The sequence below is a fragment of the Rattus rattus genome, chromosome 7 (genome assembly GCF_011064425.1).
Source record: "Rattus rattus isolate New Zealand chromosome 7, Rrattus_CSIRO_v1, whole genome shotgun sequence".
Taxonomy (NCBI): Eukaryota; Metazoa; Chordata; class Mammalia; order Rodentia; family Muridae; genus Rattus; species Rattus rattus.
Genome location: NC_046160.1, coordinates 111,409,048 through 111,428,766, shown reverse-complemented (window position 1 = coordinate 111,428,766; position 19,719 = coordinate 111,409,048). Strand labels below are relative to the sequence as shown.

The 19,719-nt window shown below is 40.9% G+C and overlaps 1 protein-coding gene across 1 annotated transcript in view; it reads left to right on the top strand.

Moving 5' to 3' along the window:
• The first annotated feature begins 327 nt into the window (after window positions 1–327).
• Galc (galactosylceramidase) overlaps window positions 328–19,719 on the top strand; it is a 56,491-nt gene continuing 37,099 nt past the window's right edge. Inside the window, exons 1-6 of the mRNA XM_032908240.1 lie at window positions 328–565; window positions 9,873–9,941; window positions 10,121–10,184; window positions 12,143–12,256; window positions 14,351–14,490; window positions 18,156–18,194. Coding sequence (XP_032764131.1) covers window positions 371–565; window positions 9,873–9,941; window positions 10,121–10,184; window positions 12,143–12,256; window positions 14,351–14,490; window positions 18,156–18,194 — 621 coding nt within the window. The 5' untranslated portion in view covers window positions 328–370. The remainder of the gene's footprint in view (window positions 566–9,872; window positions 9,942–10,120; window positions 10,185–12,142; window positions 12,257–14,350; window positions 14,491–18,155; window positions 18,195–19,719) is intronic.

Below are 19,719 nucleotides of genomic sequence, written 5' to 3'. Positions count from 1 at the left end.
TTTGGGGCTTCAAGCCAGGCCATCATTGCTGTCTCCTACAGAGAATGATCTACTAGGGTAGGACCACTCACAACCCTCTTCTTTTGACAGTTGTTAACCATTCACTTCCCGTTCATTAAGATGATCCATCAGGTGAGGTAGGAAGAGTGGTCACTAAGTAATTACACGCAGAGACCGGTCCCGCCTCTTTGACACAGAAGTGACAAGGCAAAACTCCCTCAACCTCTCCCTGCTCAACACTACAGCGGCTGCGCAAGCAGCCCAGAGCCCTCACTTAAAATGGCGAAAGCTTCCTCAGCCGTCCGCTCTTTTTCCTCAGGGAGGCGATCGGGCCCGCCTCCCAGGGTGCCACAGTCACGTGACCCGCACAATGGCTAACAGCCGACCTAAGGCTTCCCAGCAACGCCAAGCAAAAGTCATGACCGCCGCCGCGGGCTCGGCGAGCCGTGTCGCGGTGCCCTTGTTGTTGTGCGCGATGCTGGCGCCCAGCGGCGCCTACGAGCTAGACGACTCCGACGGGCTGGGCCTGGAGTTCGATGGCATCGGCGCAGTCAGCGGCGGCGGGGTGAGCGCGGGCTGGCGGGAGGCAGAAATGCGGAGGAACGCAGGGAACGCCGGGGCCGCCCCCTCCCACAAGCCCCCGCGGCGTTGCCGGGAGAGCAAACGCCACTATACGCGTGCGGGCTTGAGATGAACCCGTGCTGGCAGTTAGGTTGGAATGGGGATCCAGAGGGAACAGGTGTCTGCTGCAGTCAAAGTGGCCAGGGCTCGAGGGAACACTCGTTCTGGATCGCCGACCTGGGCTGTCCTTGCCGCGCTGGAAAGGTCGCCTCTGGAAAAGCCAGAGAGGGACCTTGAAGCCTCAGCGGGATGCTTCAGTTGTTCCCTTCCTTCCCTGGGAGTTAGTTGGTGGAGCCATTGAGTCAGAAGACATAGGTCACTAGGGCAGGGTTTGGGGACCCTTCTTGAGCAGTGAATAGTACACTTCACCTCCTCTTTAGGGTTGTGTAAAGCCTGAAGCGACCTGTTTTAAAAGAGGGCCACCTTCATCCACTAACTCTGTGTGTGTGTGTGTGTGTGTGTTGGGGGGCGGCGGGACTGGGAGGTGGGGTGGTCATCAGGCTTATTGGTTAAAGTTTTAAGTTGTCTTCCTCTCCCATTCTGTCTTCATAATAAACACCAGTTAATTCTCAAAAGATGAGTTCTTGAGAGAGATTTCTTGATGATTCAAAAATCTCGGGACTGGGAAGTGGTTTTGCTTTTGAATTGTAATCTTAAGTATAATTTTAGACTTACAGAAACATTAAAAATATAATAAAATGTTTTTATATACCCGAACATGTATGTATCTATGTATGGATGGATGTACGCATGTGTGTGTACTATGTACTAATCTCTTCTCAGTACTGGTTTTTATTTAAAATAGCCAATATTTCATACACAACCTTAATCTCTCCTTTTGATATCTTTATAATATTAATTCTACAGTTGTAGGCTTCTTTAAAAAATTGAAATTTCTAGTTTTACCTAGTTTACTCAATTTTAAGTTATTAAAATAATTTTATAAGCTGGTGTGATGGAGTAAGCCTTTGATACCAACACTCAGGAGGCAGAGGCTGATGGATCTGCCTCTGAGTTTGAAGACAGACTGGTATACTAGCCAGTTCTAGGCTAGCCAAGTGCTACACAATGGAACTCTAAAAACACTTAAGAACATAGAACAAGAAATTCATGTTCATTCTTAAAGGTTTATTTTAACTGTGTGTGTGTGTGTGTGTGTGTGTGTGGTGTGGTGGTGGTGGTGGTGATGGTGGTGGTGGTGGTGGTGATGGTGGTGGTGGTGGGAATGTTTGTTTAGGTGAGTGCAGGTAGCTATAGAAACCAGAAGCAGGTCATTGGGAGTTGCCATCTCTCCAGCCCCCAGAGCAGGTAAATCTATAAAATATTCAATTAGTAATATCTTTATACTGTATTACATGTTAGTCAGTTTAGAACAATATCGAATAGATGAAGATGGTTGAACATTTTATTTACACACCAGTTTTCAACGTGTGTGGAAAACATGTTACCTAGCACAGTGGTAGCAGTATTTAGATTGCCCTTTCCTGACTTTTACATATTTAGGGAAAGCATTTTGCTTCAAGGGTTGACATGCGGGCTTCAGAGGTACAGGACACTCATCTCCTGGTTTTGAAAAGTTATTTCATTTCCCTTTGCTTCAGTTTCTCTTCTGAGGGAACAAGGTGATTGTGATTAGCATTATGAGGACAGGTGTGATTAGCCAATTGTGATTCTTATGTCTTATGGAAGAACAAATTGTTTTAAGATCTTGAGGCAGGCTGTTGGGAAAGGGTCCTGGTACCCTAGTTTCTATGACTACAGACATACTTCAGCTTCAACAATGCTTGTCATCACAAAGGGGACATTTTGATCATCAAGAGATACAGTTGCCAAGACACATACTGTTTATGAGTCCTTGACCTATCATGCTTTTAGTGCTGCCTACCTGGAGACAGAGCCCTGAAGGCACAGTTGCACTTTTCCCTGGTTGCCTTGTAACTAACTAATCCTTACCTACTCACTGACATGGCCTCCCAAAGTACAGGTGTTTGCTTCACTCTTGGTTTATTTATTTTTTTTTTTTTGTTTTCAGACTGTCATTTGAACGGAGGGCCTGTACTATCTTTTTATCTTTTAAGATAACACAAGCTTATTTACTCAAAGTGTTAGGGGCCAGAAGTCTGTAGGTGAAAGCATTGGCAAGGATGTATTCAGTGCAAAGTTTAAGGGAGAACCTGCTCCCAGCCATTCCAGACGGGTTGCTTCTGCTGCTCATTGAGTGCCTGTACTTAATATGTCTTTCCGTTTGTTCTGTTATCAGTCTTAGGTTTTGTTCATACAGTCTTGCCTTGGGAATCACTGTTAGGTCAATCTTAACAGTAGCAGGTTGAGTTTATAAAGCTTTGTGTGTGGGGGTACTGTTTCCTTTCAGCATAGCTATTTTTAGTTTTGTTTTGTTTTTTAACTTTTTATTATATATTTCTTTACTTACATTTCAAAGGTTATTCCTCTTCCCAGTTTCCTGTCTATAAGCCCCCATTCCATCCCCTCCCTTCCCCCATACAGGTATTCCCCCTATACATCCCCCTTATTGCCCCCCATAGTCCCCTGCACTGGGGGATCCAACCTTGGCAAGACCAAGGGCTTTCCCTTCCACTGGTTCCCCAAGGCTATTCTCTGCTACATATGCAGTTGGAGTCCTGGGTCAGTCCATGTACAGTCTTTCGGTAGTGGTTTGTCCCTGAAAACTCTGGTTGGTTGACATTGTTGTTTTTATGGGGTTGCAAGCTCCTTCAGCTCTTTCAATACTTCCTCTAATTTCCCCCAAAGGGGTCCTATTCTCAGTTTGGTGGTTTGCTGCTAGCATTGACCTCTGTATTGGACATGCTCTGGATGCGTCTCTTAGGAGAGATCTATACCCGGTCCCTTTCCACATGCATTTTTTTAGCTTCATCAATCTTATCTAGTTTTGGTGGATATATATATATATATATATATATATATATATATGCCACATGTGGGGCAGGCTCTGAATGGCCATTCCCTGAGTCACTGCTCTAAACTTTGCTTCCATATGTCCTCCTATGGATTTTCCCTCTTTAAGAGAGAGTGGGAGCATCTGGATTTTGGTCATCCTTCTTGGGTTTCCTGTGGTCTGCAGATTGCATCTTGGGTAATTTGAGCTTTTTGGCTAATATCCACTTATCAATGAGTGCATACCAAGTATGTTTTTCTGTGATTGAGTAACCTCACTCAGGATATTTTCTAGTTCATTCCATTTGCCTATGAATTTCATGAAGTCATTGTTTTTGATAGCTGAGTAGACTCCATTGTGTAGATGTACCACATTTTTTGAATCCATTCCTCTGTTGAAGGGCATCTGGGTTCTTTCCAGCTTCTGGCTATTATAAAAAAGGTTGCTATGAACATAGTGGAGCATGTGTCTTTGTTGTATTTGGAGCATCTTTTGGGTATATGCCCAAGAGAGGTATAGCTGGATCCTCAGGCAGTTTAATGTCCAATTTTCTGAGGAACCTCCAGACTGATTTCCAGAATGGTTGTACCAGTTTGCAGTCCCACCAATAATGGAGGAGTGTTCCTCTTTCTCCACATCCTCACCAGCATCTGCTGTCACCTGAGTTTTTGATCTTAGCCATTCTGACTGGTGTGAGGTGGAATCTCGAGGTTGTTTTGATTTGCATTTCCCTGATGACTAAGAATGTTGAACATTTCTTTAGGTGCTTTTTGGCCATTCGATAATCCTCAGCTGAGAATTCTTTGTTTAGCTCTGTAACCCATTTTTTAATAGGGTGATTTGGCTCTCTGGAGTCTAACTTCTTGAGTTCTTTGTATATTTTGGATATTAGCCCTCTATCAGATGTAGGATTGGTAAAGATCTTTTCCCAATCTGTTGGTTGCTGTTTTGTCCTAATGACAGTGTCTTTTGCTATACAAAAGCTTTGCAGTTTTTTGAGGTCCCATTTGTTGATTCTTGATCTTAGAGCATAAGTCATTGGTGTTTTGTTCAGGAAATTTTCCCCAGTGCCCATGTGTTCGAGACTCTTTCCCACCTTTTCTTCTATTAGTTTGAGTGTATCTGATTTGATGTGGAGGTCCTTGATCCACTTGGACTTAGCTTTGTACATCGTGATAAGAATGGATCAATTTGCATTCTTCTACGTGCTGACCTCCAGTTGAACCAATACCATTTGTTGAAAATGCGATCTTTCTTCCACTGGATGGTTTTAGCTCCTTTGTCAAAGGTCAAGTGACTATACGTGTGTGGGTTCATTTCTGGGTCTTCAATTCTGTTCCACTGATCTACCTGCCTGTCTCTGTACCAATACCATATAGATTTTATGACTATTGCTAGAAGTTCTTTTATTGTTGAGTATAGTTTTCACTATCCTAGGTTTTTTGTTATTCAAATGACAAATTTGCAAATTGCTCTTTCTATAAAGAATTAAGTAGGAATTTTGATGGGGATTGCATTGAATCTGTAGATTGCTTTTGGCAAAATGGCCATTTTTACTATATTAATCCTGCCAATCCATGAGCATGGGAGATCTTTCCATCTTCACAGATCTTCTTCAATTTCTTTCTTCAGAGTCTTGAAGTTCTTGTCATACAGATCTTTCACTTGCTTGGTTAAAGTCACACCAAGATATTTTATGTAATTTGGGACTATTGTGAAGGGTGTCATTTCCTTAATTTCTTTCTCAGCCTGTTTATCTTTTGAGTAGAGGAAGGCAACTGATTTGTTTGAGTTAATTTTATACCCAGCCACTTTGCTGAAGTTGGTCATCAGGTTAAGTAGTTCTCTGGTGGAACTTTTGGGGTCGCTTAAGTACACTATCATATCATCTGCAAATAGTGATATTTTGATTTCTTCTCTTCCAATTTGTATCCCTTTGACCTCGTTTCACTGTCTGATTGCTCTGGCTAGGACTTCAAGAACTATATTGAATAAGTAGGGAGAGAGTGGACAACCTTGTCTAATCCCTGATTTTAGTGGGTTTGCTTCAAGTTTTTCTCCATTTAGTTTGATGTTAGCTACTGGTTTGCTGTATATTGCTTTTACTATGTTTAGATATGGGCCTTGAATTCCTGATCTTTCCAGGACTTTTATCATGAAGGGGTGTTGAATTTTGTCAAATGCTTCCTCAGCATCTAATGAAATGACCATGTGGTTCTTATCTTTGAGTTTGTTTATATAGTGGATTACATTGATGGATTTTCATCTATTAAACTATCCCTGCATCTCTGGAATGAAGTCTACTTGATCATGATGGATGATCATTTTGATGTGTTCTTGGATTCGATTTGCAAGGATTTTATTGAATATTTTTGCGTCAATATTCATAAGGGAAATTGGCCTGAAGTTCTCTTTCTTTGTTGTGTCTTTGTGTGGTTTTGGTATAAGATTAATTGTGGCTTCATAGATGGAATTTGGTAGTGCTCTGTCTGTTTCAATTTTGTGGAATAGTTTGGACAGTATTGGTCTTCTATGAAGGTCTGATAGAATTCTGTACTGAACCCATCTGGACCTGGGCTCTTTTTGGTTGGGAGACTTTTAATGACTGCTTCTATTTCTTTAGGAGTTATGGGGTTGTTTAAATGGTTTATCTGTTCCTGATTTAACTTTGGTACCTAGTATCTGGCTAGGAAATTGTCCATTTCCTTCAGATTTTCAAGCTTTGTTGAATATAGGCTTTTGTAATAGGTCCTGATGATTTTTTGAATTTCCTCTGGTTCTGTTATTATGTCTCCTTTTTCATTTCTGATTTTGTTAATTTGGACACACTCTCTGTGTCCTCTGGTTAGTCTGGCTAAGGGTTTATTTATCTTGCTGATTTTCTCAAAGAACCAGCTTTTGGTTCTGTTGATTCTTTGTATAGTCCTTTTTGTTTCTACTTGGTTGATTTCAGCTCCAAGTTTGATTATTTCCTGCTTTCTACTCTTCCTTGGTGTATTTCCTTCTTTTTGTTCTAGGGCTTTTAGGTGTGCTGTTAAGCTGCTGATATATGCTCTCTCCTACTTCTTTCTGCAGGCACTCAGAGCTATGAGTTTTCCTTTTAGTACTGCTTTCATTGTGTCCCATAAGTTTGGGAATGTTGTATCTTCATTTTCATTAAATTCTAAGAAGTCTTTAATTTCTTTATTTCTTCCTTGACCAAGTTGTCATTGAGTAGAGCTGTTCAACTTCCTTGTATATGTGGACTTTCTGTCATTATTGTTGTTATTGAAGACCAGTCTTAGTGTGTGGTGATCTGATAGGATGCATGGGATTATTTCTATCTTCCTGTATCTGTTGAGGCCTGTTTTGTGACCAATTATATGGTCAATTTTGGATAAGGTTCCATGAGGTGCTGAGAAGAAGGTATATCCTTTTGTTTTAGGATGGAATGTTCTATAAATATCTGTTAAATCCAATTGATTCATAACTTCTGTTAGTTTCTCTATGTCGGTTTAATTTCTGTTTCCATGATCTATTCAGTGATGAGAGTGGGGTGTTGAAATCTACTATTATCATGTGAGGTGCAGTGTGTGCTTTGAGCTTTAGTAAGGTTTCTTTTATGAATGTAGGTGCCTTGCATTTAGAGCATAGATATTTTAAGATTGAGAGTTCATCTTGGTGGATTTTTCCTTTGATGAAGGAAAGTGTCCTTCCTTATCTTTTTAATGACTCTTGGTTGAAAGTCAATTCTATTTGATATTAGAATTGCAACTCCAGCTTGTTTCTTCAGGCCATTTGCTTGGAAAATTGTTTCCCAGCCATTTACTCTGAGGTAGTGTCTGTCTTTGTGTCTGAGGTGTGTTTCCTGCATGCAGTGAAATGCTGGGTCCTCTTTACGTATCCAGTCTGTTAGTCTATGTCTTTTTATTGGGGAATTGAGTCCATTGATATTGAGATATATTAAGGAATAGTGATTGTTGCTTCCTGTTATTTTTGTTGTTAGAGGTGGAATTATGTTTGTTTGTCTCTCTTTTGGTTTCATTGCAAGGAAATTATATTCTTGCTTTCTGTACGGTGTAGTTTCTCTCCTTGTGTTGGAGTTTTCCATCTATTATACTTTGTAGGGCTGTATTTGTAGAAAGATATTACATAAATTTGGTTTTGTCATGGAATATCTTGGTTTCTCCATCTATGTTAATGGAAAGTTTTGCTGGATACAGTAACTTGGGCTCGCATTTGTGTTCTCTTAGGGTCTGTATGACATCTGTCCAGGATCTTCTGGCTTTCATAGTCTCTGGTAAGAAGTCTGGTGTAATTCTGATAGATCTGCCTTTATGTGTCACTTGACCTTTTCCCCTTACTGCTTTTAATATTCTTTCTTTTCTTGTGCATTTGCTGTTTTAACTATTATGTGATGGGAGGAATTTCTCTTCTGGTCCAATATATTTGGAGTTCTGTAGGCTTCTTGTATGTTTATGGAATCTCTTTCTTTAGGTTAGGGAAGTTTTCTTCTATAATTTTGTTGAATATATTTACTGGCCCCTTAAGTTGGGAGTCTTCACTTTCTTTTATACCTATTATCCTTAGGTTTGAACTTCTCATTGAGTCCTGGATTTCCTGTATGTTTTGGGCTAGAAGCTTTTTGTGTTTTTCATTATTTTTGACAGTTGTGTCAATGTTTTCTATGGTATCTTCTGCCCCTGAGATTCTCTCTTCTATCTCTTGTATTCTGTTGGTGATGCTTGTGTCTATGGCTCCTTATGTCTTCCTTTGGTTTCTATATCCAGGGTTGTCTCCCTTTGTGCTTTCTTTATTGTTTCTATTTCCATTTTCAATTCTGTCACCTGTTTGTGTTTTCCTGTAATTCTTTCAGTGATTTTTGTGTTTCCTCTCTAAAGGCTTCTACTTGTTTACTTGTGCTTTCCTGCATTTCTCTAAGGGCGTTCTTTATGTCTTTCTTAAAAGACATAAAGTCCTCCATCATTATCAAACAATGTGATTTCAAATCTAAATCTTGCTTTTCTGGTGTGTTTGGATATCCAGTAGGTTCTTTGGTGGGAGAACTGGGCTCTGATGATGCTAAGTAGTCTTGGTTTCTGTTGGTTAGGTTCCTGTGCTTGCCTCTAGCCATTGGGTTGTCTCTGGTGTTTGCTTGTCTTACTGTTTCTGAGAGTGACTTGGCCCTGCTGTAGGCCTCTGTGTCAGCACTGCTGTAGAACTGTTTTCCTGTTTTCTTTCAGCCTTTCTTGAGAATAGGTGTTCTGCTATCAGCTATGACAGCGCTCCTGGAGACTGTCTTCCAGCTCTAGGCGCTGGCAGGAATCAAAGGGTCCTGCCCCTGTTTGCTCGTGTAGGTCCTTGCACCCCACAGGCACAGTTGGCACTATGCGATTCCCTCTTGGGTCTGGACTGTGGGCAGAGGGTATGCTCCTCTGACTTCTCAGGAGTATCCATACTTCTGAGGTTCCAGCTCTCTCCCTCATGGGATTTGGGTGCAGGGAGCTGTTTGGCAGGATCAATTCAGTCCTGGGCACAGACCAGAACCGCAGGTACCAGCAGCTGTCTGTTCCTATATCCCTCTGTCCAAATGTACTGTGCAGTTTCCCCTTGGACCAGGGATGTGGGCCGAGGTGTGCAGAGGTGGCAGTCTGTCCTGCGGCCTCGGGATGTCTGCCTCAGGATAGCTCTTAACATGGCTGTAAGATATTGATGGGTAAAACTGTCTGAGATTCATCTAATTTATCCTAGCCCCCAGATGAGTGCTCTTAGGCTAGAATATTTCAGTTTCAAGATACATTTGGAATCATGTTTATAATAGCTATTTTTCTTGTTGATATGATGAGACACCCCAAAACAATTTAAGGCTCTCAGTTTGAGGGTTTGGTTCATCATGGCAGCTGGTCACATCATAGCTGCAGTTAGCACATAGATGATTACCAGTGCTCAGGTAGCCTTCTTAGATTTTATACATTTTGAGGTGTCAGCCCATGAAGTGTTTCTACTCACATTCAGGGTGGGCCTTCCTACTTCGGTTAACTCTAGAAGCTCAGTCACAGACACAGCCAGAAGATTTTCTCCCCAGTGATAGATATTCCAGCCTGTCAGGTTGACAATGCTGGCCATCACAATGTTTTAATGGCTTATCACTCAACCAACTCTTACACCATCATAAAACCTCTTAACGCTCGGAAAAACAATAGGCTTGTGCACCCAGTGATTGGGTGCAGACCAATAGCATGGCAAACGACTTTCCACAGACTGGTATGTGTGGTGTGTGTGCACGTGTGTGTGTACACTATAGACAAATACAGAAGATTATAATTGTTTTGATATTTTTGAAAAATTTTTTTCCCAGGCAACCTCCCGGCTTCTAGTAAATTACCCAGAGCCCTATCGTTCTGAAATACTGGATTATCTATTTAAGGTAAGGAAAAATAATCACCTAATGGGCCTGTGGTGTTTTTAAAATACATGGTGAAGTCCAGCCTTAGAATTTCTCAGCTTTCTGATAGAAGTTTGGCTCTTCTTCCACCATACTGCCCAAGGCCTCTAGGAGGTTTTGCATGACGGAACACACTAATAACACTGTTACTTTTTCCACAGCCAAACTTCGGTGCCTCTCTGCATATTCTAAAAGTGGAAATAGGTGGCGATGGACAAACAACAGGTAGGGGGATTTGGGACAAGCGGTTTCCCTGACATTTTACCTCTACTTAAACATATGGGACGGAAGGAAGATGGCCTCATTCTCTTCAGCAAACTGGGCTTTACTTTTCTCCTTTTCCATTTTTCAGGTGTGTGAACTGCATACTTTGTGCTGGGTGACATCAAATTGCCGGTCTGGCTTTTCTTATTTTTATTTTTAAGAATCATGTTAAATGCAAAATTTCCAAAATAGTATTGAGGCTCTGCATTGCTCATTTAGTTGATGTAGTCATTAGAGAAACAAATCCAGTTTTCTAAAAATCATGCACATTTGGAATTTTATGGAAAAGTTATGAGAAAAATTTAATTATGCATAGAATATGTTAGATGTAATTAACTTTAAAAATGTACTGTAAAATACATCAAATGTACTTTAGAGACACAGATATCGCTTTAAAAAACAAACATCATTTAAATAAAGACACAACCATCATAACAAAATTTTAAAGTACTTCTCTCAGTAATTAGATATATTTTGTTTATAGACCAAGTCCAGTAATATTACTTGAGAGTATTTTCTGTATATTTGTCTTCCTGCTAGTGATTTCAAGGTAATTTTTTTAAAAGGTTTTATTTTTATGCTATGAATATGAGTGTATTGTCCACGTATACCATGTGCATTCTTAGTGCCTGCAGAGGCCAGAAGAGAGTGTTGGATTTCCTGACAGGAGAGGTTTCGATAATTGTAAACCATCAAATGGGTGCTGGGAGCCGAGCCCTTGTGCTCTAGAAGAGCAGCCTTTATGCCGAGTCTCATCTGAAGATGTCCTCTTACTGGAGCTTTAGCACAAAAGCCTTGGCTTCCAGTGTAATAAACTAGGTTTGGCCCCTTATCAGGGACATGGCAGTGGTGATGACAGGACCCATGGCTTGTCTTTGGGGGGCGACAGGACTTTGACACTTTATTGAAAAGGGGAATGATCTTTCATCTGTGGTTTGGTTAGCAGGAGTTGTCATAGTTGGCAGAGTAGGTAACCGTCTGTGGTCAGGCTGTGGTCAGATCAACAGCTGGAACCTCCTAACAGAAGCTTTTCTCAGAAAAAAAATGTCCTATGTTAAAGCCTTCTAGACCAGGAGCTAAGGCTGATGCAGTGCGTTTGCTGGAGCTGAGTTAGAGATAGCGACACATTAGGGCAGCTCTCAGGAGTTCTCAGGCTGACATTAAAGAAGAACGGGGCTGGCAGGATCTCCCTCCTCATAAGGCCCCACTTAGCAAAGACTGGTGTCTGTGAACCGTGAGTGCACATGAGGACATTGGCCTCAGAGGCCCATCTCTGGCCTTGGTGTTTCCTCTGCTGGATGGGTGCTAGCACAAGACTTTGACATCACTGTGGTAGGCATATACATTTACCTTTTCTTAGAGCTTGCTGTATCATGACATTGTGGAATATAAGGATTGGGGCTCAGGAGTACAGGGATTCACAGCCAAGGTTGAGAGGGGCATGCACTTGAGGTTGGGAAACCTCAGGAAGATTGAACGCTCAGCAGAACTTAGTGCTGGGATTTTTCAGTAATAAAATGTGATAGCATTTCTCTCTGTACTGCTTTTAAAATAACATTATGGCTTTATGATTTAAGAACCGTACTGTGTTTAAGATAATGAAAAATATGAAAAAGATACTTTGCAAAGCCACCTTCTTACAAAATTCTCATCTGTAACAACTTTTGAACCAGACTTAAGAGTACAAGAAAAGTACCACTTTAAAAAATTGTTTTAGTATGTGTTTGCATGCAAGTGTGCGTGTGAGTGTATGTGTGAGAGTGAGACTGTGTGTGTGTGAGTGTGAGACTCTGTGTGTGTGTGTGTGTGTGTGTGTGCGTGTAAGAGAGAAAGAGACGATATGTATATGTGTATGTTCTTCAGAGGCTCTGGAAAGCACATCCTTGGGTCATGTCCTTCCTTTTGCTCTCCCTATTCAGACGGCACTGAACCCTCCCACATGCACTATGAGCTGGATGAGAATTATTTCCGAGGCTATGAGTGGTGGCTAATGAAGGAAGCTAAGAAGAGGAACCCAAATATTATACTTATGGGTAAGGTAAAGTCCTTAGCCTTCTCTTTTCCTTTCACTCTTAAATTTGGACTCATGTGTGTGAAGTCTCTTATTACTAAAGCACTAATTTTTTGATATTACCTCTGTACTACCAGCTATGAAACATATACCAGGAGTGAAATTTCATTGTCACTGTTTATCATGTTGTATCTCCATGCCTTGATTGATTGATCGATTGATTGTTTGGTTTTCGAGTCTCCTTTTGTGACCTAGGGTATCCTGGACCTTGCTATTACCCAAGACTGACCTCTACCTTATTCTCCTGCTGTCTCAGAAGTGCTAGGCTTCCCATCATGCCTGGCTTGTTATTTTAAACCTTGCTTTCCTAGGGTGTCTATTGCTGTGATGAAATACCATGACAGACAATGCAAGTTGGAGAGTAAGGTTTTTTATTGTTGTTGCTATTGTTTGTGTGTTTTTCTGCCGTACACTTCTGGATCACTGATTGTCATTGAAGGAAGTCAGGACAGGACCCTGGAAGCAGGAGCTGATGCAAAGGCCATGGAAGAATGCTGCTTTACTAGCTTGCTCAACATGGGTTACTCAGCCTCCCTTTTTATAGAACTCAGAACCACCAGCCCAGGAATGGTACAATCCACAATGGGTTGGGCTCTTCTCCATCAATCACTAGTTAAGAAAATGCCCTACAGGCTTACATACAGCCCGACCTTGTAGAGTCTTTTTCTTGATTGAGCTTTCCTCCTCTTTGATGACTAGCTTGTGTTAAGTTGACATAAAACTGTCTGGCAGTCTTGTTGATGTTAAGGTCACCAGAGACTGAGGATTCTAGACAAATCTGGTGGTGTCCAGTTTCTACCCATATTGAGCTTAGGTTATTAGCTTCGGACACACTGGATACTTGCTTAAGCTGGCTTGTGTTCATTTCACAATTCTTAGCAGCAGGAAGTGCTTTAAATAGCCAGAGCATAGGGCTTTTATCACTTGAAGTAAATTTGCTCTTTTGATTACATTCAGACTGAGTTAAATCAAATTATGGCTTATTTTAAATACCGTGTTACTGAAAATTAGTTCTCTTGATAATTAAAGCCAAAGAGTATTGCTTCCCAAACTGAAAGAACGGTGAAGAGTGTAGTCCTCCAAGTGGGTTTTTATGAGAGATTCCAAAAGTGTTTGGAAGAGTCTAAGCATCACTCCCTTGAGCGCATGCTCCCCATAAGCATCACTGCCTTGACTGCATGCTCCCCATTGTCCCGTTTCCAAGGTGAGACCTCATGTAAGTGTACACGCTGGGCATGCTAAGCCACATCCCAGCCAAGGCTCACATGGCAGACTCACCTTCCTGTGAGCAGCTCATTGTTTTAAATGTTCTGTTGTTTCAGTGTCACACTTTCCATGTAGTGAAATTAGCTTAGAAAAAAAATACTGTGCTGGGTTGATTTTGGTTCTTTTAACAGCAAACTAGATTGGTAATTTTCAAATATTGTAGTTGAGGTAGGAATTATCACTAGTGCCTTCCGGGTCTTTCTCCTAAGGTCACAGGCAAGAGTTACTGAAGGTCATGCACGTGGGTGACTTCCCTCAGCCAGCAGCCCTTTCCTGACTTGGCATTTATGTGCTTACCTAATGGTCCAGTTAGGTTTGCTGATCTTGGTTGCCTGACAATTTAACCTTAGTTTGTAAGATGATATCCTTGTGAATGAGACCTTCATTTTGCACTTATCACGTTAGGGTTGTTTTGGAAGAAGCCTTTCAGGGTTTCTCTGTTTGACCACAGAAAACAGGAGTGTAATATTGAACATTCCTATAGAGAACAGAGATGTTAAAACGTGCATTTCTTTCTGTTAGAAAATGCTGTGAGGGAGTCGTTTTTTATTTAATTTCATTTTCTTGAAAGGAATATACAGTTGGAAGTAGAGGGCATAGCTGTAAGGGTCAGTAAGAACGCTTGGTTTTTACTGCATAGAGACCATTTTTACATCTGCATGTGGTAGCGTCTTCCCTTTGAGCCAGCCTTGTGGTGGCCTTTGCCTAGTGCACTGTTTTCTCACCTGTCCCAGTGGTGGCAGCATGGTTTCACACGCTCGCTGCTCTTTCCCCTTTGTTCTCCCTGCAGGGTTGCCATGGTCGTTCCCTGGATGGCTGGGCAAAGGCTTCAGTTGGCCTTATGTAAACCTTCAGCTGACCGCCTTCTACATTGTGAGATGGATCTTGGGTGCCAAGCATTATCATGACCTGGATATTGATTATATTGGGGTTAGTAACACATTTTTAACACACTTTAATTTTATTTTTGTATATGTATGTACAATTTTAGAAAGTAATTTGATTCAATTTTGATTTATTAAAAAGATTTATGGCCTGGAGAGATGGCTCAGTGGTTAAGAGCACCGACTGCTCTTCTAGAGGTCCTGAGTTCATTTCCTAGCAGCAACATGGTGGCTCGCAACCATCTGTCACGGGATCCAACACCCTCTTCTGGTGTGTCTGAAAATGGCTATGGGGTACTCATATAAATAAAATAAATAAATCTTAAAAAAAATTTACAGCCATATTTTAGGTATAGGCAATACATTTTATATATTGCATAATACCATAACAGGGTATCTTGATATAGGTTTTATTTTTAATTATTATTTATGTATATGGGTGTTTTGCTTGCATGTATGTCTATGAGCATGTGCATGTAGTATCCTCATAGGCCAGTGGAGGACATCATGTCTCCCGGACCTGGGAATTACAGATAGTTGTGAACCCGATTGTAGCTACTGTAGTCTTGAACCAAAGATCTCTGGAAGAGCGAGCGGTCAGTGCTCTTAACTACTGAGCCATCTCTCCAGCCCCTTGTTATAGTTTTAAGAAGAAAAACAGGGAAATACTTTAGGTTACAAAATTCAGACCAGATTTTAAAAAGTACTCTTTCTAAATTGATAAATAGAAAAATGTGTTCAGAGACTGGTTTTATTTAATTCCTAGTCAATGGGGCTGAGAGGAAGCCCAAGGTTTATATCCTTGCTTTAAAACAAAACAACCCCCAAAACCACATGTTGCCCTTTTCAGAGAATGTGTAAATAGTTCTTGTTATTTCAGTAGAAAGAAACTTGAGCTCCTATATCTACCATGAGAAAACGAAACCAAATCTGCTATGATGGAGTTGAAACAAAGAAAAAAAGAGTCTGTCCTCCCTCCTACCGAAGGCTTGAACTGTGACTCTTTGTTGACTAACCCTTTTGTGTCATGAGACTCATTTATTATTTTGGTGTCTGATAACATTATGAATGAACTGCAGCTGACCTCTTATTGCTTTTCTTTGTCGATCTAAATTATTCTTGCCTTTGAACAGTACTGAATATTTTCCTCTTTTAAATTTTTTCACAGTAAAACATTTTCAATTAGAAAGTTTTCTTTTTCTAATTTTACTTTTGAGATTATAATATAATCTCACGTGGCTCTCTTTCCTTGGCTTCCCCCAAGTCCTCTCACATACCATCCTGACTCTCCTGGACATTCACAGCCCCTCTTTTCCCCACTGATTGTTCTTGCAAGCATATGTGTGCATGCATATATAGTCCCACAGATAGCCTGTTCAGTCCGTATAATGTATTGCATGTATGTTTTCAGGTCTTAGACAACCAATTGGTGTGCTGTTCTCTGGGGAAGACCACCCCTCCCCCTCAAAGCTTTCTCAGTTGCCTGGAGTTCTTTGAGGCCTCCTGCGTCCCCTGCACATGGAATGTCTCTTGGTATTGTCCTTGTTGAGCTCACGTGTATGCAGTCATGGTCGGGAGACTTTCTGGGTGTCGTTTGTGACATTCCTAGGATCCCAGTCTCACAGCAAATTTCCGGAGCACCTAGCTCTTGCAATCTTACTCCTCTGTGCACTGGAATGTTGTCTGAGTCTTAGGTGTGTGGGAGTGTTTGTAGATCTAGCCATTGGGCGGGACTCCACAAGTCTGCATTTTAATTGGCTGGTGGTTAGGATTTTTTTTTTTTTTATTCATAAAATCCAATTCAAATTCTCCTTCGAAGCCTTTGTTGTTGATGTTCGTTTGTTTTGGTTCTGTTTTGTCTGTTTGGTTTTGGGGTTTGTTTTCTAAGTCAGGGTTTCTGTGTGTGGAGTTGACTGGCCTAGAACTAGCCAGGTTGGCCTTGCCTCTGTCTCCCAAGTGCTGAGACTAAAGGTGTGTGACATCACTGCCTGGCTCTCCCTAAAAGGTTTTATCTAGTTTTTAAACAACAATGTGGTTCCTTTTTACTTTAAAACTTATTCTTAATTTGGTGAGTTTTCTGTTAGTGCCCTGAACCAGAGATCACCTCATTTTTTTTTATAAAGAGCTAGTGCATAAATATTAAATTGGTATTGCTATGTCATTGGCAGTATAAGCTACATATGCATTTACAGTGTGACTGTTTCATACCAAAGCTGTTTTTCACTCTTCTTAGACTTTGAAAATATAAGTGATGGACAAGATTTTGCAGGCTGCTAGAAATCTGCCTCCTTCTGTCCTAAACTGTTACTTAGTGTCCTTTAATGTATTATAACGTATAAAACGTTATATTGCAGCTTTACCGAGTTTGACTGTTGGATGCTAGCCACGTACTTCAAACTGTACCCCAAAAGTCTCACACATAGCCATAGTGGGTCTCCATTCATTTGCATTTGAATACGTCCTTGACTAAGATTGATGTTGTATTGAAGTTTTCATGCACTCACAGTATAAATTATCAGCCAACTTGTCCTGAGTTTCTGCTGTGTGGTAGAAGAGTGGCTGCCGTGTTCCAGCAGCGTCCTGAGCTCTTCAGCGAGAGACCGACACTGGGCATATCCATGATCATCTTATGGGATGGTTAAGGCATGAGGATGAGTCATGGCTGCAGGAAGGCAGTCAAGACACACTGCTTCCGCTCTCCTTTTCCAAAGTAGAACTGACAGTTTGTATCTGGGAACTTTTTTGTTAAATCTTGGTACGTTTAACCCATTAGTGTGATAAAATCAGATGGATCTCTGAGATTTCTGATATGGTACAGTCACAAAATATTTCCTGTGAATCTTGGTAAACTGTCTCATTTTAGTCTCTGGTTAGTTGCACACAGTGTGGTAGCACTTTTTAGATAAGCTCTTTATCACACCTAGGCTCATCTCTAGACTACAAGACTAAGAGCCCAGAGGTTCCCTTTCAGCACTGAAACCACACCCTCATGATTCTGAATGTAGGAGAGCAAAGTGTGTTTCCTTGTACACTTCCTCAGGAAGGTCCTGCTCTTGTGTTCTTGCAGGTCATTGCATTGCTCTGCATACACAAATTCCCTCTAAGATTCCTTCTAACCATTCCATGATAAATACTTCGCTTTTTACTATGTCTGCATATTAGAATTATTTCAATGATTCTCACACCTGTTTGTTCTCCAATGTCCAATGTAAGCTTTGTGCACATTATAATTCTAATATTTTTTGCATGAATGTATATTCTGTTGATGGAAATCTCTGGAATAAATGCCTTATTTTGAAAAAAAAATTTATGTCTATGAATGTTTGGCTGTGTATGTGTACATGTGTACCACATGTATGCCTGCTGTCCACAGTGGCCAGAGAGGGCCCTGCATCTCCTGGAACTGTAGTTGGAGGAGTTGTTGGCCACTATGGTGTGCTGGGAAATGACTTCTGTCCTCTCAGAGAGCACCAAAATGCTCTTTCTAACCCCAGAAATGGCTTTTTGAAAAATATTTTTTTAAATCTTTTTTCAAAACTGTAAGCTGTTAAAAGTTATTTTGCTTTATAAAAGTCTAAATTATATGACAGCAGTGTTTAAATATTGGAAGCTTGCTCACCAGGTAAATGAGGTGTGATGCCTCAATGACTGTGTTCGTTTTCTGACATTTGAAAAGTTTCATTTCAGACATTTTGATCTTTTGTTTTGCAGATATGGAATGAAAGGCCGTTTGATGCCAACTATATAAAGGTTTGTAAAACTAATCTCTTTTTGCTTATACTTCATACAAGGAAATTTGGAGGACAGTTAGATAGAAACCTTATTTTTTGACAGCATAGTTAATTTGCTAGATGTGACATAAAGTTAGGAGTAATGTTTATACCCCTAATATTGAAGAATATGTATAGAACTCTTCATCTGGAATGGCCTATATATGAAGAGTTGGGTTGAGCGTTCTTTTTACTTTGGACTAGGGTGTGGTTGTGGATAACGGTGGTATTCACACTCACTGCTTCCACCATCAGCATCAGAAGAAACAAAACAAAACAGAAAAGCATTAGGGAGGCAAACTTCCACACACCTGTGATCCTAGTCCTGGGGAGGCACAGCCAGGGCTCTGAGGTTGTGAGGACAGCCTGGTCTACACAGTGAAGTCAGTGATATAGAGAGAGACCCGATCTCAACAAACAAACCTGTTATGCACAGATATGTACATATTTATCTGTATGATCTTAATTTAGAATCCTGATAAACATTACAGTTGGATTATTTTGGATTTTAAAGACTAAAGAAATTTAGTTTTATTCTTTATCCTATTTCTGAATTTCTTTGAAATCCTCATAATGTTGTTGGAGTGTGTTCTAGTTACATTTTTGGCTGTTATAAGATATTCTGACCAAAAGCAACTTTGGGAGGGAAAGAACTTATTTGGCTTGTATTTCTAAGTTAGTCCATCACTGAGCCAAATGCCAGCTTAAGGAGCATGAGCAGAGAGGGTGGGAAGTACTGGTTGTTGGCGCACCCTTGGGTTCATGATTCGCCAGCTTCCTTTCACAGCCTGGACCATCTGTCTAGGGATGGAGCCGCCCACAGTGGATTGGGCCTTCCTGTATTAGTTAGCAGTCAGGGTAATCCCCCACAGACATGAGCATAGGGAAATGCCTCAGGCGAGACTCTCATGGGACTCTAGCCTGTGTCCAGGTGACAGTTGTAGTTAAGTATATGTTATATAACATGTTATAGACAGAATATGTTACATAACATAACTCTGTGTGAAATCCCTGAAGAGGTAGTCTGCAGTATTTCCGCAAAAAAAAAAAAAAAAAAAAAATCTTATCCTGCACTACTTTTCTCAGGCCGTTTTAGCACCTTCAAGTCCCTCCCAGGAGGCAGCTGCTCTTGTTGTCAGTTTTTGGAAACAGACAATTGCAAGTTTTGATTCCTGCCATTGGAAGAACCCAGCAGTTTTACCTTTTGGACTTAGATGTTTACTAGCTTATTTTTTTTTACCTCTATTTGTCTTGTCAGTAGGGTACTGTGGCATGCTGTGGTAGGTTCATTTTTAACAAATCTGCGTTAGAAGGAAGTAGGGTATTGTTTTGAGGAGATTCATGGTTGCCACAGTAAGGTGACTCAGAGTCAGTGCCAGGCTGCAGGCATGATGTAGGATGTCAAAAAGTGATGTCAGTGAAGTGGCAAAGATTAAAAGGCAGTTTATTCTGGAGACAAATGCAAGTTACATGGTCGGTCTAAGAACACAGATTTATCTTACTCC